The sequence below is a fragment of the Cimex lectularius genome, unplaced genomic scaffold (assembly GCF_000648675.2).
Source record: "Cimex lectularius strain Harlan isolate CLEC.00 unplaced genomic scaffold, Clec_2.1 scaffold1, whole genome shotgun sequence".
NCBI classification, from domain to species: Eukaryota; Metazoa; Arthropoda; class Insecta; order Hemiptera; family Cimicidae; genus Cimex; species Cimex lectularius.
In genome coordinates this window covers 2,239,793-2,260,339 of record NW_019392813.1, presented here as the reverse complement: position 1 = coordinate 2,260,339, position 20,547 = coordinate 2,239,793, and the positions used below count along the sequence as shown (strand labels likewise).

The 20,547-nt window shown below is 36.1% G+C and overlaps 2 protein-coding genes across 3 annotated transcripts in view; both read left to right on the top strand.

The window, feature by feature from the left end:
- LOC106662103 (neurocalcin homolog) overlaps positions 1–20,547 on the top strand; it is a 325,618-nt gene that overhangs the window by 244,139 nt on the left and 60,932 nt on the right. The gene's annotated exons all lie outside the window — the stretch shown is intronic.
- Positions 1–20,547, top strand: part of LOC106662113 (neuronal calcium sensor 2) — a 316,486-nt gene that overhangs the window by 243,563 nt on the left and 52,376 nt on the right. For both annotated transcript variants that reach the window (XM_014385924.2, XM_014385933.2), the window contains 2 exons: positions 4,838–4,950; positions 20,308–20,451. In XM_014385924.2, coding sequence (XP_014241410.1) covers positions 4,840–4,950; positions 20,308–20,451 — 255 coding nt within the window. In that variant the 5' untranslated portion in view covers positions 4,838–4,839. The remainder of the gene's footprint in view (positions 1–4,837; positions 4,951–20,307; positions 20,452–20,547) is intronic.

Below are 20,547 nucleotides of genomic sequence, written 5' to 3'. Positions count from 1 at the left end.
ATTTGATGTTAAAATACATAAATTTGAAGTCAAAAAAAGGTTTAATTTGCAATTAAAAAGGGTTCATTTGGTGCTAACAGAAAATCAAACATAAAAACAAATTCTTTATCTTTTAATTTGAGATTTTTTTAAATATAAAATAATTGCGCTGTTAAAAACCATAATTTATCACATTTCTCATGTTAAAAGAAAAATCTTTTATTTTTCATTTTTCATTTTAATTGTAATAAATTTTCCCATGGTCGTCTAAGAGCCCAATTATTTTATATTAAAAAAGAGCTTCAAAAATGCGCAAGAATTTTACTTTGTAAGCTCATGTTTCACACCGTCTCCTAAATGTTTTAAATCTTAATACAAAAATGTTGTATAAGTTTGAAAAGTGGTTAATTCAACGGAAAAAGCGCTGTACATACATATTAATAAATCATGTTAAAAATCCTTATCAAAAATGTATGAAAGAATCACCATTTAAAAAACAAATCACAAATATACCGGAATTTTACTTTGCGTGCATATATTTCATACAATGTTATAAGTTCTTTTTAATGCATTACCAAAGGTTTAATTTAAGATTATAAAAGGGTAATTGATAAAAAAACCTGATCTGCCTTTTTCAAAATTATCTATTTTAATACCGATAAGTTTTCCAATTGCTTATAATTCTCGTCTTTACGGCAAATTGTACCTTTTTGAAGTCCACAGATATGGGGTATGATAGTAACGAGCTTCTAGTAAAATGTTGGCCATAAAAATGCAATAAACCGTTGAAGGTGAGCCTTTCTTAAGACTCCACAACCGAATTGAAGGAGGGATGATAACAATTTTGGAATAATAAAATCTTAAGATTTAAAAAAAACTATGTGATATGAAAATTAGAATATTTAAACAAAATCCACGTGATGTTGGAAAATGTATAACAAGTTAAGCATAAAAGAGTCTCCCCGAACTTAAAAGAACTATGTGAAAGAATATCGAGAAGGAAAATGGTAATAATAAAACTGATTTGTCGGAAAGACGAGAGTATTGTGTGTGTGAACGGAATTCCTACTTGATAAGGCATTCCGAGTGAAAGATGAAAAAAGGCGAATCATGGCGGGACAACCACCTTCTTGGAGATTCTCTAATCGAAAAAAGAGCCCTCTTCACATAAAAAACATCGCATTTTATGTGTCTGTTTGTGCTCGAGTAATCAGGGAAAAAAGCCTTCAAGACGCTTTATCGACCTGCATGCTCTCGTGGCTGCATTATTAAAAAGATCGATAAATGCACTAACTTTAATGTAATATAAAAGATCTGCAAGAGTATGAAAGTTAACAAAAACGAGATTCAACTAGTGATAACGAACTCTATTTGCTAATTAATATTAAAGTTAAAAATTTAGAATTTCCTTTTATTCTGCCTTGAAAGAAATGACAGAATTCATTATTTTTCATCCAGATATAAATGATGCACCACATAAAAAACTCCGGTATACCACTTCCTTCTCATCTCCCAAACCTTTCCATCCTTCTGAAGCTAAGTACTACTTACACAAATCTACAAGTAGAAAACACCCCCTAGACATGACCCAATTAAACTATGCTTCGAAACCTTCCTCATAAGACCATGGTATTTTAAACAATACACAAATCCTTCGTACCACTCAACTTCTTCTATTATAGAAATATTCTGTATTTCTCATCCCTAAAGGTCACAAACCTTCAATCCTACAGACTCATCACTCTTCATCTGTGATGTCCAAAATCCACTAAAGACCGATTCGGCTTCCGTTCCCATCATTCCAGGATTCAACGAGGTTTCAGAGTTGTTAACATAAATACTTAAACCACTGTTTCTGAGCGCAACAAACACTCAGGTGTCACGGATAAAAGACGGCGTCTCACAAGGGAGCATTCTTAGTCCTTCCTTTTAATCTTGGATCGTTGAAATTCAAACGGTTTTATTCCAGTAGATTTTTTTTATTTAATAAAGGCGTTTTTCTGATTGACTGTCAGTTTGGAAGGAACATTACTCCGTTTTGGATTTTTTTTGACATGATTAAGCTCACAAGCTGAGCATCAGCGACTTCCCTAAATAAATAAAAAAATCACCTCACTGATTCTGAGTGCAACGAATTACTCAAATATGACGAATACAAGACGGCGTCTCACAAGGGAGCATTCTTAGTCCTTCCTTTTTACTTCAAGTTAATCTTGGATCGTTGAAGTTTAAACGGTTTTATTCCAGTAGATTTTTTTTTATTTAATAAAGGTGTTTTCCTAACTGACTTTCAGTTTGAAAGGAACATCACTCTGTTTTGGATTATTTTTTTTAACATGATTATGCTCACAAGCTGAGCAAAACCGACTTCCCTAAATAAATAAAAAAATCACCTCACTGATTCTGAGTGCGACGAATTACTCAGGTATGACGAATACAAGACGGCGTCTCACAAGGGAGCATTCTTAGCCCCATCCTTTATACATATTTATAGACTTTCTTGTGCGTCCCAACGCCATCTGTGAAACCGCAATTCTATTTAATCAGCCTCCAATATCCTCACCTGAATGTTATTAAAAAAACTGGTTCAAAAATTAGAGAACCAAATGAATAAGGAAAACTGTACCTAGCATATAGTTACATTGAAAAAAAAATAGTTTACTGTACGTCAACAGCAAGGAGATACAGACTTCCACTCAAGTTAGATACTTAAGAGTTAAGGAGCAGCAACTTAACAAAAGGCTGGGTCAATACAAAGACTTTTAAGACCAGAATATCTAAACCTAACTAATTATACAAGACAGCAGTTCCCACAGATCAAGTTCAAACTACATTAGATACATTTAATAGCTTTCACCCACGCCTACAATTTACACACGAAATTGAAAACAACAAAACAATACCATTTTTAGATACACTCGTAATAAAACAACCAGACGGCACATTAATCACAGATTAGTTTCAAAAACCAAGAAACACAGATCGCTACCTCAACTTTTCATCACACCATCCTCTTCATACAATAATAAACACGGCCAAAGGGTTACTTCACAGAACGATTACCCTAAGCCATGAATCATTTCACCACAAGAACATAAAGATAACAAGCATATCCTCCATCGCAATCACTACTCTAAACTCATAATCAACTGAATAATAACTCAACACTAACGCCATCCATTATTGCTAATAATACTACATCAAATCTGTCATTACAGACAAACCAACATACATTTTCATGCTATACATTCACGGCCTATAACATAAATTAAACACATTTCTCTCTTCGGATAACTTTAAAATAGCTTTCAAAAACTATAAAACAATTCACACACTTTTTTCCAAAAAACAAATCTGACGTAATTTATAAAATCAATTGTTTAAATTGTCCGGCATTTTATAAATTATTTTTTTCACGTCCTACATGTATTTGTAAAATCTAAACAATGTTTAGCAATAATTCACTACTTTCGTGGTCCGCTTGACCAAATACATGACAATTAATTAAGGTTTTTAGTTGAGATGAAAAAAAGAGCAGCGGCGTATCTAGCCGAAGGTCGTGAGTTCGAATCCCTCTCGTGCCATTAACTTTTTTTCACCTCAACTAAAAACCTTAATTAATTGTCATGTATTTGGTCAAGCGGACCACGAAAGTAGTGAATTAATGATTTAAAAATGAAGTGCACTTCACTAAAGCTCTCCGTCGCCATTTCAATTGTCGTCTAGAATCCAAACCGATTACACGACATTTGAAAAATGGCAAAAGGGGGGAAAACTGATAAGGTGGGGTTGAGATGGGGAGTTGATGTCCGAGTGGATCGAGGTCACGATAGCTCAGTTGGTAGAGCAGCGGCGTATCTAGCCGAAGGTCGTGGGTTCGAATCCCTCTCGTGCCATTAACTTTTTTTCGTCTCAACAAAAAACCTTAATTAATTGTCTTGTATTAATTGGTCAAGCGGACAACGAAAGTAGTGAATTAATGTTTAGCAATGTTTATAAATCCCAGATGTTGAAGATGACCTCAATAAAGATCGAAACGTTGGCAAGATAAAGAAAATGTTTTTGATAAAACCTACATCACACCAGACCTCACCTCACGATCTCTAATAATCTATACAAAAGATTACTGCGTCCACATTGGAAATTTTCAGTGAAACTGAGGTCAGCCAAGTCGTACAATATCCAGCGCATCCAATTCCACCAAACAAATGACCTCAGACAAATCAGCAAAATTACTAATCACGTCACTTAACGACAACGAAATCTATATTCTTCTTTTTCACTGAACCGATCCGTTTACGATTTCAAAAGTTCTTATCCGAACTTTTGATCCATATCAACCTTTCTGCCCAAGACTTATCTACATTTTCCCTTCCTGAAGATGTGCCAAGTGGCCTTGAATGACTTTTCAGCCTTCTAGACCGTTCATTTCGATCTCTCGTTTATTCCGGGTGCAGTCCTGGTCGTAGATTCAGTGTTGATGCCATATATGCACATATTTGTACTAAATATTTCTATTACCATTTTAGACCATTTTGAAACGTCTGGAGGTTTTCTTTATCAATACCACTTTAACACTGACGACGGTTCATTGTTTAAAGAATGTACGACTGATTTGTAATTTTTTCTGTATCTGCACGCATTTTGACCAGGATCGGCATTTAGCCCCCAAAGGACTGAATTTCGGACAGGAATAAATTGTGCAATAACCATACTTCATTTATTGAACTCTTCCTCAATAATCAATAGCCTATTCGTTAGCAAAAAACTGAAAAATCATATAAAATCTTCGTAAAGTTACATAAAATTGTTATTATGTTTACAGGATTCAAATTGATAATTGTGTTTTGTTTTACAGAAATGGGTTGCTTTGGGAGCAAGGACAAGTTGTCAAAAGAAGATATGGATTTTCTAAAATCGCATACCCGATACGATGAAGCAACGATTAAAGAATGGTACAAAGGTTTCAAGGTACGTAGTATCGAGTTTAATCAGATTTCTTCGTTGTTAGGTGCATTGACGGATCTGGGTGTTCTTTTTCAACCCTTGTTCCTCGATAAGGCCCAGGCTAAGTTTTTACACTGTTATAAATCTCGGGCTTCTAAGAGTCTGCCTCGCCATCCCCCCTTTTTACTTGGAAACTTTTCTAAATCCTTTATTATCGAAATTACAACTTGAGCGGAAAAATAAGGGTCCGTTCTGAACTTAGAGAACCCATTTAGAGATTCTACACTGGGGCGGAGGGTAGTTGGTGGAAGAAATCCCTAATTTATTTGTTTTTCAGATCCCGAAATCGCGAAAATTCCAATATTCACCATAAAACGGGGTCGGGAGGAGGGACAGTAATAATAATTCCCATTGTCTGCCCGTCTGCGCTTTCAGAAGACCTTAGTCTATTTTTATTCCGATCAATAGAACCTACATGGGAATCAAATCAACCTTTGAGTATTTTTGCCAATTTGATTTTAACGACAAGGATTACGTAAATGCTAATTTATCCCCCCCCCCAATAAAAAGCTTTTTTAAGAATTAATGTCACCCATATCATTTCAATTTTATCAAACTATTTTTATTTCCAATTTTTTAATATCGATCAATATCAGTCGGTCAATTTCTGTCTCTAATATCATCACTCCTAGACATGAACATTTATATTAAAATCTATAATATGATTTATCAATAAATAATATTTTATTTTCAATCTTTTCATTTCATTTTCTCGATTAAATTTAACTTTTTTTCTCTCACATTAACAAACTAGTTAGAATAAAATTTTGCATAGCCTGGATATATCAGTCGTTCCTTCCTGCAAAACTTCACCCTAGAATTATACTGAAGAAGTGTTTAAATATGAGATTAGAAATTATAAACTTAGTGACCTGTTGTTTAGTAATTTGTTGAAGTCGTGACGAATGGACAACAATGAGGTTGTTTAGAAAAACACCACCACTTTTTTTTTGTGACCGGTTGTTTCTGCTCCGTTTCGACCTCTATTCGAGTCATCTTCAGGGCATAAAGTGTGGTGTCGTATAGGTTATGTGTGAAAGTATTGTGTAACACACTTTCCCTAACCACAAGAATAGCACTACGCTTTATGCCCTGAAGATGACTCGAATAAAGGTCGAAACGTCGGCAAAAAAATGAAAAAGGTGTTTTTCTAAACTACCATTCTTGATCGCTCCACGACTTAAATTATAAGATTAGATAAATATGTTTTTACCTTATCACTAAATTCAGTGATATTCAAGTTGACCACATTCCAAATCTAAGGATGATTGATTCGATAAACTAAAAGACTAAAAATGTACAAACGTTCCGATACAATTGCAGTTCCTTACACAATCTGGATAGAAGACAGGTTGCACGATTAATGTATATACTCCAACATTGTTGATTGATGCCAATAAAATGCCAATGAAAAGCATATCAGTTGTATATGATGAAATAGACTTGTCCATTGTCTAGACCAACCCCTTTAGTTGTGACCTCACTGAAGATCCTTCTGTTCAAGAAAGCTTCACTTATTATCCTGCAGACAAATACAATATTGTCTAAATTTTCCCTTTGAATAATAATTTATTGTGAATAAAGGTGATCATCTGGATTGTGGAAGCGATTGTATCTACCTGTTGAGGTTTCGAGGATAAATGGGATTTGAATTGTGATATTGGTTCGAATGATTTCGGACTGGATTCTTTGGAATCGGAACGCTTGGTTGAACTCTAATATTCAACATCGATCTGTTGTTAAAGTCTTTTGGAGATGAAAAGTCCCAAATAGCGGACTTCATTCCTGGGTGATGAACAGATTCGGTGCGTTGGGAAAGAGGTGCAAAGGGTGAATTCGCTGGGATTTGATTTTGTTAAGCTTCTCCATTTTGAACGATTCTTTCCAACAGGATAGTCCTGGAATTCTGAAGGCCGCTTCTGGGTTTGCTGTAAGGAAAGAGTACTGAATCGGATTGTGTTGGGTATACTACATAAAGAGTGGGAGCAAGGATGATGCTTTGCGGGACATCCGCTCCGACAATTGGCTGGGGGAGTTATAGACCCCCTCGTGACATCAACTTTTCGTATCAGCTATTAAAAAAAGTAAAACTAGTGATAATCTAAATAATTTTAAAAAAGATAGGTTTTTAACTCTAGTAAAATATTTTCTTATTGGCTGTTTGATTACATAACGTCAACAATTTGAGGTGGTCGATGAATAAAAGCCAAATTTTGTCAAAAACAGCCTTAAAAAAAATTACAAAATATATTCTATTAAAACTCATAAAACTTACATACCTTCTATACTAGATCAAAAAACTTTAAAAAGCTACTCAAGTTCGAAATATGGGATGATTATATTAATAATAATTACAAAAATTATTACAGAAAAACAATGTTGATAAGGGGAAAAGGAAACGGAGAGGGCCTGTTAATTTTCGGCATTTTGACCTCGTAACCTTTCGACCTACAAATAACCTTTAGAAACCCGTGTGGCAAAACGTTTAATACGCTTTTAGCACCTGCTTAACTCAAACAAAAACCTTTTGATCTCTTAATTGGCACTTATCAACACTGGGTCTGCATTATTACTACTTTCGACGTGTTGTTCTTACGTTTAAAAGAGGTAAAACGATTTTTGGTTTGTTTGACTCATTTAACACCTAATTATATAGCATATTGCACTGATTGATAATTGAAAAAATACAAACTTTTTTCCTAGTAAATTATGAATAATATTGCAATTTATCAGAGATAGTGGCTTTAACAAAACCTAAGCTGAGATTTCCATCGTGTGTAGTTGGTAATAAACTTGATTAAAGGGGAGTTTTTGCCATTGTTTCACCTTTTGCAATTCCGATATGTTGTTAAGATTACAAATCTAAAAGAAAAAACACTATAGCTTTGTTTCCGTAACAGTTTTTAGAGGCAATTATGCCGTAGTCGGATCCGAAAGCTGGATCGATACGCGATTCCTCTCCGCAACGTTTTCACGAGCTGATATTTACAGACGAACGTGTTTTTGACGTAAATCGGAAGAAATTTGTCAAATGCCGCCTTCCGACAACCGAGGCGTTTAAAACATTGATCCGTGTTGACAGTTTGTGATGTAGAGCGTGGCTGGATGACACCCTCTTAAGCAAGGGTGGACTTGAAGTGGTCCCTCGCTTTTAAAAAGGTCACGCTCTTCTTTGTCAGACAGTACAATTCTTGTCCTGATTGTAAAATAAACACTTTTTTTTACACAACAATACAAAAAGGGCTCATTCAAATTCATTCCTGTTTACTCCTTTATATTCCATTAATGTTTTTTCTGACGTTTCCCACTTTTTTTTCTTTCTTCATCAGGTTGAAATCATTAAAATAATTGTTAAGAAATAATTCAACGGATTAACTGTTATCACTTTTAGGAAAACTCTGCTCGTTTTCAGACAATTATCAGACGAATTGGATCGCGTTCGGTGGTTGAGAGAGGACTGCCGCGTGGGAATTGGCGGATCTTTTGATAATACATCGGCCCCAACTGATTCCACCAAACGATCCTCGCTCGACATAATTTTACAACAGGTGTAATCGTTAATCTCGCCCACCTGTTATGCGTCGGTCGAGCCTGGATTTTGAAAATTTTTGAAAATCCGAAGCAGAAAAAATCCCAACTACGATTACGATTATTCGATTTTAATTAAATTGGCATAAATCGATTAAATTTTGAAGAAAAAAAATATTTTATCTATTTGCTCGTAATGATGAATGTACGGGAAATTCAAGGCGCTTGGGAATACCAACATGCAAAGCTCGCCTGTGTTGCGGGTTTAGGCTACAGCAAATTGCCCCCCTAATTTTGTTAGTTTAGTAAATTTTTAAAAAGTTTTTTTTTTATAACTGTTAATAAATTAGACTTTTATTTCATTTTTATTTTTTTACAGTATTTCTGTGCACAGATGTTCCGTGAAAAGACGTCAATTCTTCAAAATTGGACTATTGTACCAAATGATGTTCCAAATGTCCAATTCTTCAAAATCTCGATTGTGCTAGACATATTTCACTTTCCAGTGAATACTTTTCACACCTTTAGTCCATAAAATTCGCCGTAACCCACAAAAATACTAATCCTGCTGTAAATTTGATTGCATTAATGAAGAGTTTTGAAAAACCTGTTACGGTTCCTCACCGGACCGTGGCAATTCACCCGGTCGCCGGGTACCTGGGGCTCAGTGGAGATATTTTCCCGTGGCCGCTTCGTCTCCAAAAGGCGAATAATCGAGCGCCACACTGTTTTTATTTTATTTTCTTCCTTTAGGAAAACAGAAATAACAAAATAACAAATAAAAAATATATTAAAAAATTAATTAAAAAAACAACAAGAAAATAAAATATCAATGTCCTCTGTATTAAGAATAAGATGTAAAACAAAACAAAAATAAATAAATAAAACAAGCCTCTTCAGAATTAAAACAAAAAACTGTCCAGAAACCAATCTTATAGCTTAAAAGCTCGAACCTCGTGTACGTCCTTTTTCTCGTCGTTCCAGAACGGTTCTCCCCTCGCAAACGCGAACCCTCCACTCCACGACGATGAGAAAAGTCCCAAAAATAATAAAATAATACACTGTCACGTTTTACTTTTTCGCCTCGCTCGTCCACACCGACCAGTCTCAGCTCGAGGCCTCCTTGTTCACTCCCGTCAGACCACACTCCTCGCCAGCGTCCCTGCTGAGCCCTGGCTGGGCTTCCTTTACCTTCCAAATGCCGCCCGCGCGTCTTCGGCCTCTTCCAGACTTCGCTCAATCTTGCCGAGGGCACCCTCGCCTCTGCCCGAGTCTGGTCACCGATGTGCAAAAAAAAATTTTTTTCTCTTGTGTTCACTTGTAACAAACCTTATGTGATTCGTTCGATTTTTTTTTATTGAAACCCTTAGAAAATAAACTGTAACGAACGTTCTTGTCTAACGTTTAAGTAAGATTTCCTGATGAGCTTTAAAGAAATGTACTTAATTTTTCAAAGGTCAGTTCGGACGAGGCATCTGACTTGATCCGCGGCCCTCTGACGTTAAAAATGCATTAAAAAACATGATTAAAAGAAGGCGGCGGCATCGTGGACTAAAACGCGAGAACTAGGGTTTTTTTAATCCTGGTAAAAAATTCACAGGTAAACAGCCCAATCCTCTCCTCCCTTCGTTGTGGAAAATGGGAAACGATCAACCCGGGGTTTTGGCTTAAGGATCACTTTTAATCAAAATACACTCAACGTCATGAAAATATCCCCCTGTGGCAACACGGGTTAAGCACAAAGCGTCCTCAAATTCCATATTCAGTTAATCCAATTCACTGAACTTTCAGCGCAAGGAAGGACTTCTTACTTGTTTCTACACACTTCATGCTCTCAGCTTAAACAATTTATAAACTGTGGATCTTGTGGAAAACGCATTTTTTTCTTTTATTTATGCATTTATATTCTGCCCATTTATGCACATATACGTGCAGAACCGACCTACCTATTTGTGTTTTGGTGGTCCGGGACAGATATTGAACTTACCCGCACCATAGTCGAACTTAGGCTCAATGGGTATCGACGAGGTCACTTCCACCCCAACGCACGCAGTTTTAACTTAAACAACTCACTCTATCACTCATTTTTAAATACCTTACCTCTTATTTACATATTTTTCACTCAAGTAGAGTGATTAAATTCTAGATATTCTTCCATTTCCCCTTATCACGCGTATAGACCATACTTGAGGGTCGATGAGTACTTGATATCCTGCCACTCTCGTGCTACACACATTCACGCATATAAATACATTCTAACTAAACGTCTAAAGCATCTATCAACAAATTTAGAAGATACAATTACCTGCAGTCAACACGGGAGACAAAGATTCGCTGCTGTGCTTGAGCACAATTCTTATATCATGGGCATTCATACTCGTTCCCTATATGGAGCCAAGGAATGACTCCCTTCATTTATGTAAGTCACATTTTTTTACAACTAATTTAAGAGGACCCGGAAAAAGTGTTGCGGGTAGTATTTACAAGGTTGGAGGGGTATGGAAGGGGTAACCTAAAATGGACATTTTCTAAATAACTACTGAACCATCTTCGATGAAATTTGGTACACATTTTTGGTTTCTCTATTATTACCGTCAAGTTTAACACGAGCATTATTGAAACTTTTCGTCTGAAAAGAATCTACAGCAAGAAAACTTTAGAACAGGTTTTTCTAATATTTAAGAGTTTATTTGTCCAAATGAAATTGTCATTTCCGGAAAAGCTCTCATAGAAGTATTTAAAGGCCGGATTTATGTTACCGCATAAAAAATTGAAACGCACCTTTTAAACGGTTTGCAGATTTTGGTCCCTTTTAATCCTTTTTAAAAAGAAATTCCTACTCACAGTAAGTTGTTCCGGATTTCTAACTTTTAGCTCATCATCAGGTTGAAAGAGTTCTTCAACCACGTCACTCGACATGAATTGCAAAAGTTAACCCGCCGATACCCCCACCAACGCGACCTTCCAATGAGAAGCTGGTTTTTAATGCCGCTCGATTTTGAACATGCGCAAAGCGGGAATCATACCACAAGTAAATATTATATTATTAAATACTGTAAGAAATTAATTATAAATTAGTGATTAAAGATAAAAATTAAATTAGAATAATACCTTAATAATAGATTAGTAAATTATTATAAAAATTAATAACAATTACATTAATTAATTTAATTATTGGGACGTTTAATATTATTTATGTACATATTTAAAATGGGAGGTAGATCAAAATCAATTATATTATTAATCTATTAATTATCTCCTTGCTCAATTTTACATTTTTCATATCAAATTTCTCAAACCAATCTAGTTCCCTCCCTTTGTTGAGACTATGTAAAACTGTTGTATTTAAATTTGAATTGAAATTATGTTTGGCTTCTTTTAGATGGTCCTTAAATTCCGAAAATTTGTTCGATTTAAGCAAGTGCTTGCAACACTTTTCCGGGTGCCCTTAACTTAATCTACACTAATCTGCTTTAGCTTAACTGCCCCTGTAACAAATAACAAAACTTTATTTATTTAGAAATCGTGAGATGCAGCCAGGTGTGATGTAGGTTTCAGAAAAACATTTTCTTTATCGTGCCAACGTTTCGATCTTTATTGAGATCATCTTCAGGGCTCAAAGTGTTGGTCTTCTGTGTAATTGTGCCATTCTTGCGTGTCGTGTCGAGAGACGTATGTGGTATTCTTGTATCAAAGAAATCATTTTTTTCTCTCAAGACAACGATTGATTTTTTACGAATATCAATCTTTGATCGTTCACTATTGGCAAGTATTACGTAATTTTTTAATAATGCCCATTTTGTGTTACTACTTAACAGTTAAGTGTCGTAGAAATTAGGCAATCATGGCCCTCCATATGATCCGAATTTCGTGCGATAGCAATAAAGGCCGTTTAATCTCGGGGTCTATCCCTTGCATCTCTCGGAGGAAATTAATACATGGCTCCGCCTTGATAATTATCTGATGTATTATGGTATAAAAGCGTTTAAGCCTTTCATTGTCCCTATTATCACTATAAATATATATTTGTTTGTTTCGTAAACCCGCTTCATATCTATACTAAATAAAATAATTGATTTTAATGATAAAACTAATTTGGAAGATGACAGGAAACAAGTATGTAAATAATTTAATACTGTTCGATATAATTGTCACTAAACAGTGTCAAAAATTATACTATATACATTTTTTTTTCTCCTTTTTATAACAAATCTCACCAAACATTAAGTCCGCTAAATATAGCTAGGTTTCCATACTGGGAAATATATTGATTCTCACTAAATTATGTAGGAATATAAACGTATGGTGTAGCACAACTTAATGTTCCTAAAACATGAAACAATTTCGAAAACAATCCCTGCCGACGCTTTTGCGATAACACTCCAGTTATAAATAAATTAGGCCTAATTAAATAGATATAGCACATTAAAATTATCTATGATTAATTAATCTGTAATTAAGGTTGAGATAAAAAGTCAGTGTCACAAGCGGGATTTTTTTAATTTCTCTCTTTTCATTCGTTGTTTTGTTATTTGCTACAGGGACAGTTAAGTTAAAGCAGATTAAGTTAAGGGTACTCGAAAAGTGTTGCAAGCACTTGCTTAAATCGAACAAATTTTCGGAATTTGTGGCGACCATCTAAAACAAGCAAAACATAATTTCAATTCAAATTTAAATACAACAGTGTTACATAGTCTCAACAAAGGGAGGGAACTAGATTGGTTTGAGATATTTGAAATTAAAAAATGTAAAATTGAACATGAATATAATTGCATTAATAATATAACAGATTTTGCTCTACCTCCCATTTTAAATATGTACATAAATAATACTAAACGTCCAAATAATTAGATTAATTAATGTAATTGTTATTAATTTTATCATAATTTACTAATCTATTATTAAGGTGTTATTCTAATTTATTTTTTATCTTTTATCTTTAATCACTAATTTATAATTATTTTCTTACAGTATTTAATAATATAATATTTACTTGTGGTATGATTCCCGCTTTTCGCACGTTCAAAATCGAGCGGCATTAAAAACCAGCTTCTCATTGGAAGGTCGCGTTGGTGGGGGTATCGGCGAGTTAACTTTTGCAATTCATGTCGAGTGACGTGGTTGAAGAACTATTTCAACCTGATGATGACCTAAAAGCTCGAAATCCGGATCGTTGAAAAACAACTTACTGCGAGTAGGAATTTTTTTTTAAAGATTAAAAGGGACCAAAATCTGCAAACCGTTTAACAGGTGCGTTTCAATTTTTTATGCGGTAACATAAGGTGAGGTTGAGATGAGAAGTTAGTGTCCGAATGGATCGAAGACACGGTAGCTTAAATGGTGAACAGCAGCGTATTTAGCTTGGGTTCGAATCCCGCTCGTGACACTGACGTTTTTATCTGAACCAATACCTTTAACACAGATTAATTAATTGAAAGATATTATTTGATCAAACGAACCACGAAAACTATTGAATTATCAATGATGTAAAAAAATTCTGATGATGAAAGAGACTAGGAAGTGGGTTTCCCCAAGCACTGCGGCCAACCGGCTTATTGTAATTTCCTAGTTCCTTAGTTCATTCTGTCGATTTGATCCTTCTTTTAAGGAGTAATAGGTCATTCATTGACTGTCGTTGCTACAATTCCTTTTCCTGGGTTTTCTTTCTATCCCAGATTATATCTCCATTGCGCAGTTTCTTCCCATTCGAAAATAATATGAATAGCTGTTTCTTCCTCCTCATTTCCACGACATTTAGGTCATTATGGATAGTTAACTATAGATCTAAGGATTCGTGATTGTAGTCTTGATTCTGCGGAGGTTGGAAGGTTTGGTTGAACCTCATACTGCTATGTTTTAATGGTTCTATGAGTTTCGGTTTGATTTTTAAGTGAGTATTTTCTCGACGAGGAAGAGTTTAGATTTGTTTTCTAAAAGTCTGTTAAGTAATCGGTAAGTCGGTTCATTTCAATCCCTTTAAATCGTGTTTGGAGATTCCAGGTCGGCCGTTTGTCTAAATGCAGCCCAAGTTACGTACATGTATTGGTGAGTTATGAGCTGGTCGGAGTTAGATGATAGAATGGCGGTCATCAATTAAGTTAAAACTTCCGATGACGGGAAGGGATGTCGCAGTACTGAGTACAGTAGTGGACCGAGGACGCTACCCTGAGAGATTCCGGGGCCCGCCCTGTCTAAGAGAGTGAGAGGATAACGATGTTTTCTTATATTTTGACCTCAACAGTTAATCTTATGATTCTTCCTTCTTGAAGGTGGGATAATAGGTCATCTCAAAAAACCACAACCAGTTTTTATCCACAACGTTTCGGATTTATTTTCTAGTCTGAATAAGGACCACACTGGCTCTTTTTTTAAAATAAATTGTTATAAAATATTAATGACTGACGACCATTTTTTTAACCATTGCGTTAACTCACCTGAGGAAGGATTAAAATAAATCCGAAACGTTGTGGATAAAAACTGGTTGTGGTTTTTTGAGATGACCTATTATCCCACCTTCAAGAAGTGAGAGGATACCCATTCTCTTAAGAAGCAATCTGCTACCAGGGTAGGTACCAGGACTTCAGGAAGAGGAAATGTGAATTTTCATAATCAAAATCCTGCACGTAAAAAAAGAAACGTTCACAAAATAATTCTTAATCGTTCAGTATATTTTTGTATTAATTGGAATACTTGTTCACTGATAAGATAATTTTTCATGGAATATCTGACAATATGAGTTTATTTTACGTTGTTTTTTAATAACTACCTTTTTTCTTTTTTTATTTGATTTATTGCTATCTGTACATAATGTACATTGATCAAATAGTTTAATTATAAAAAGCCTGACAGACCTGTCAGACCAGGAAGCAGTGGGGAGAGAAACCAAACAGTGCTGGAACTCTCTTTTTATTTAATGGGGGGGGTTAAAGTTAATTCGGTGGGTTAGATAGAAGGCCATCGTCGTCGTAAACTTAGCGGACGTAGGTCAAAACCAGCTCTAGCGGCACTCCTTCTTCGTGAATAAAATCAAACATTTCCCGGATTCCAGCTCGGTTTCGAGCTCAGCAGTCCCTTGAGCTGGAATATTGCTTGACGTCGCGCAAGCATTTCATAAAGTATACCTTAATCTTAATAGACAATAGCAATCTTAATAGACTGCTATTGTCACCCTCACATTTTGGGGATGACACTTTCAGTCACTTTTTGAAAGTGAGTGGGGGAAGGTCGAAGGGGGGGAGATGTTGGAGTTGAACTGGAAAAAAGAGATCAGGTGTGTTCCAGACTCGATAACGGTTGCTCGAAACTNCGCCGCTGCTCTACCACCTGAGCTATCGTGACCTCGATCCACTCGGACATCAACTCCCCATCCCAACCCAATTTTGGGTTTGCCTTATATATATGTTTTGTAAATATATTTTGTTTTCTGCTATAAAATAGCCTTCGTCACCCGACGGTTTTACTTTTAGTGTTTGACGTGATAGCCTCGTGTCTGCTCCCAGTCTTTGACAGAAGGCGAATATCCACTCGGGTTGTGTACATAGTCCCTACTAAAAACGTTCCCCTTGGCTCTTCCTCAGCCATCAAAAATTTCTCGGCCTCTTTTCTCGATACTTTACCAAAATACCAGTCTTCACTCTCGACAGACTTTTCTTGAGCTACAAAATTCCAAGGGATAAGTCCTTCATCGCCAGTCCTTAAGTGCCTTACTTTCCACCAGTCTGACTCACTGTCATCTAGAACTTCCATCCTGTCGCCCTTGACAAAGCTGACGTCAGACGCTTTGGTAGTTGTAAACCGCGACGACTATCTTATGTCTAGCCATGGTCTGGCTTTGAACTTGTCTATCTCTGTATTCCGATGGCGTCCTAATAATATCGACGCCTTGCCTTTTCAGCTGGCCTGGTCGGTTTGGATCCGGAGTGTATCTAGACTCGGCTACACCCATTTCCATGCCCATTTTGTAGCCTTGTTGGTACATCAACGGTCTGGCACCGTCGGTGTTGTGTCGCCTGCAGCATATTCCCATATTTTCGAGATTACACGACAGCCCTCGTGAAATCAGCCCAGCTCACACATCTTTAAACTTTATCTTCATAGCACGTTCCGCGGTTTTCATGATAAAACACGGGTTTCTTTTAATAATGTCAAAATGTCATTAAACCCAAAATCCATATTTTCCCCGTCTGGGGAAGTCAACGTTGAAGTCTCCTCGTATGCGGATGAAAGGACGGCCACGGTCGTATTTACGTACGGGCCGACGGTCGGACCGTAAACACCGTCGTTTTTTTACGTGGAGGTCGGTACGGCAGACGGTCTTGTTTACGGGCCTTCCCACGACTGCTCATGCTTGCTTCCCAAACATATCTTATCCTCAAATCCTATCTTTCCTTTCACTTTTACGAAGGCCATGCACTCTCTGCAGCACCAACCCAGTTCTCGTGGGTATCCCCCAAGCTAGTGACCGAGGTCCTATCCTGTACATCCCTACATCTCCAACAGTTAAATTTACATTTGCTGATTGTACAGCAATCGATCTGATAATAACACCCACACGAGACTGAAACGACAATACCACTCGTCAGACTAGGTGTTTGATTGTATTTATTATTACAGTATAATAAAGTGATAAAGCTAATACGGTCTAACTAGAACTTTGGTGTTCTACCCCAATATCTGTAAAATCCAGACCCAATAATCCAAGATCCAACGAAAAATAGTCTATGCTCCTCTTTCTACATACACAATCATACCGATCTCAACATTCTTTTCGTCCTGACATGTCAAGAACCAAATACCTTAAATTTCACTCGACTCTTTCCACCCCTTGTAGCCCAACTTCTCCCCTCTTCGATATTATTTTACTGAAGACTCAAATTGGCCAAGCGTCTTCATGTAGTGTACAACTTGAGCAGCAACACTATTGGAAGCCACCAGTCGGTTATGATGGTTGTTTATTGTAATTTTATTACAATTGTGAATTTTTAAAAAAATCCAGACTTCATTATATTATTTTTCTTCTTTGGAAATTTTGCGTAAACACCTTTTTTCCTGTTCTAATTTGAAATTGTTTCCACTTAATCGTAATCCCGGCCAGGATTGTTGTGGGGGAAAGTATTTTTACTTTTCTACGGATATCCTCTGGATAATGTTTTGTTCAATTGATCTAAATAACTTTTATATTTTTAAATTACAGAAACTTTTTCTAGCAGGCGACACTATATTTTTTATAAGGATCTAACTTAATTTGACAATCGCGAATAGTTTTATGAGATAATTCGCCTTTTATTACACTTTCATAACGTCCTTTGATAGCAAAATTAAATTTGCCCTTCTCTTTTATTTTACCCCTCGTTTTTATTTTATATCTTTCCTAGTTATTCCAGTTAACCCATTTGGATTTTTATGGGCAATATCGTGCAAGGTCGAACTTCTACACTGATATTAAATCTAAGTTTATAAGAATTTTTAATTTTAATTTCGCAACATTAACTTTATGGACGGTTGTGTACGTTTTCTAATTATTGTAAATTTTTAAGTTTTACTTTATTAGTACATTTATCAATGCTGCTTGGTTGCTTTATCACATGTTAAGGAAATCTTAGATCGAATGTGTTACTCGGGTCTGTTCGGAACCTCAAAGACGTATTTTCTTTCCCCATCAACTTTGCCGAAGAGAGTGTTCCGCAAGGTAGCATCCTTGGTCCTATTCCCTTTTCAATATACACTGCAGGCATTACTATAAATCCCGATACACTCTTGCAGACGATACCGCCGTCATTTAAGCGGGACCAGTAGCTTTCAGAAACCTCCAAGAAAGTTCAAGAAATGAAGGATCAAACTCAGCGAAATCACATCCCAGTAACCAACCTCTCCTCCAGCAACCAATGTCTTCCTCTCTTTGGTGCTTTACTCCGAAGAGAGACTTACTTGAAACTCCCAAGCTAGTCTTAAAATAATAGAATTGAACTAACTGCTTGATAACAGAACGAAGCTGGGGGGGGGGGCCGCAACGGTTTAGGCGTTGACACGGCGCTCATCACTGTAAGGTAAAGGTCATCCAACGGCCTGCATTCGAACCCCACATACCAACACAAATGGGCTTTTTTTTTTCAAAAACACCGGCACTCTGAGGGTTTATATGACCTCTGCTGTTGCGAACCCTCGGGGGAAAAAACAGAACGAAACTCCTTCTTATGCCCATCGTTACTGCAAAGAATCCAGTTACTTAAGTCCAACATCGTTTTAACCATGGTCCGAGCTTCTTCGTGTCCAACCTAAAGTCCCATCAAACCCTAGACCCTCATCCAAACCCCCTAGTCCATCACCTTTCATCCCAAACCCTTCCAGATAATCCTGTTAAGACCCCTTAAGCGCCAATGGGTTCGCGATTTCCTGTCTAGTAAGAAAAGTGAATAGTGGAGCTCCACTTTTATAATGTCGTAGTACAAAATTTATAAAAACGGCAAAGTTGCTTGTTGCGCTCTTGTGCGATTGGAACACAATAAAAATAATAAAAGCCTTTTACAGAAAATATAAAATATTTACGATGATTCTAGAGCTAGTCGTACTAATATGTAGGCGGATAAAATTATGCACTTCGATATGCTCAATTTTCTTTTATTCTTCAGTGAAAAAGTTCTTCCATCGCGCCGAAACGTTTTCCGTCGACGAAGTCAAATGACTGGGGCAAACGAGGTGGAAGATACGTTTGGAGAAGTGGGTTGTTAAGTGACTGTCAGACGGTTTAAGATGGATGTTCTTAGGGGCAAAGACAAGGCACTATTCTTCTCATGGCACTGTAGAATAATAAACTTGTTGGGAAAACTTTTTTTTCTCTTTAGGTCGTTTTGTTCAAATTTTCTCAAAAGGAATATCGATTCGAACCCAAATTATTCATAGATGGGGTGAAAATTCATGGAATCAAAGTGTTTACATGTTTATCACAACGAATCATAACCTGTTGAAAGCAATACTTATTAAAAAAAAGAATAATTTATGCTCATTCAATTCGTGTAATAAAACTTAGTCGTTTGACATTTGGAACTATTCTCGAAAAGTTTGCTTCTCGTTGAAATACATAAATATGTACCATGCCAAACTTAATGGTTATGGTTAGTCCATACATCTAATGGGTTTACTCAACTTTCAGAAACTAATGATTTTCTCTTGCCATTACCAACATTTCAAAGTAAGAAAAACCGCTTAAAAAGAAAGAACTGACTTTAATCAGTTTTTTCCCCGAAAGAAATCATTGTGAGCGCTGATGTTAGTCATTTTTGTTTCATATTTTTAAGTTTATTAATGATTGATTAATCCGTTGTTTAAAGTTGTTTACTTCTTACATGTCGATGTCAATGAACTTTATAAAGGAAAGCCGTATCGATTGTGATCAACTTAGCCGAAAACTTTTCCCGGCCTATGATTCTCAGCCGGTATTGGCCCTAAGACTTGTTTTCGCCAAAGAACTTCATAGTTCCTTAGAACATACTATTTTTGTTTAACTTTGGCTTTAAAAACGAAGAAACAGCACAACTTTATTGCAGCTTTTCTATTTTCTATTTTTTCTTCTTAACAAAATGTACGATCCTTCAGAAATTCGTCTATGGTGGAATGTTTGGGAAGTGGTTGGTTTTCTAGATTCGTTATTTTTTTAAGCAAGGAATTCAGTATTGTTTAATCGATCTTTTTTGTTTTCTCTACCAAGTTGTGTTTAACCATTTAACACATTCTTTCCTGATTTGAATGTATCGTACTTGACAATATTTAATGTTATGTTTATTTTCACTTTTACAGCAAGACTGTCCAAACGGAAGGCTGACACCCGCCAAGTTCGTAGATATGTACAAGATGTTCTTCCCGAGCGGTAACGCGGAAGAATTTTGCGACCATGTCTTCAGGACATTCGACATGGACAAAAATGGTTACATCGACTTTAAGGTCAGTGATCATAATACTATACTTATATATAATAGCAAAATCCGGATATAAATAACAAACATATCTGAAAAATTCGGATAGAATTTATTATAAATG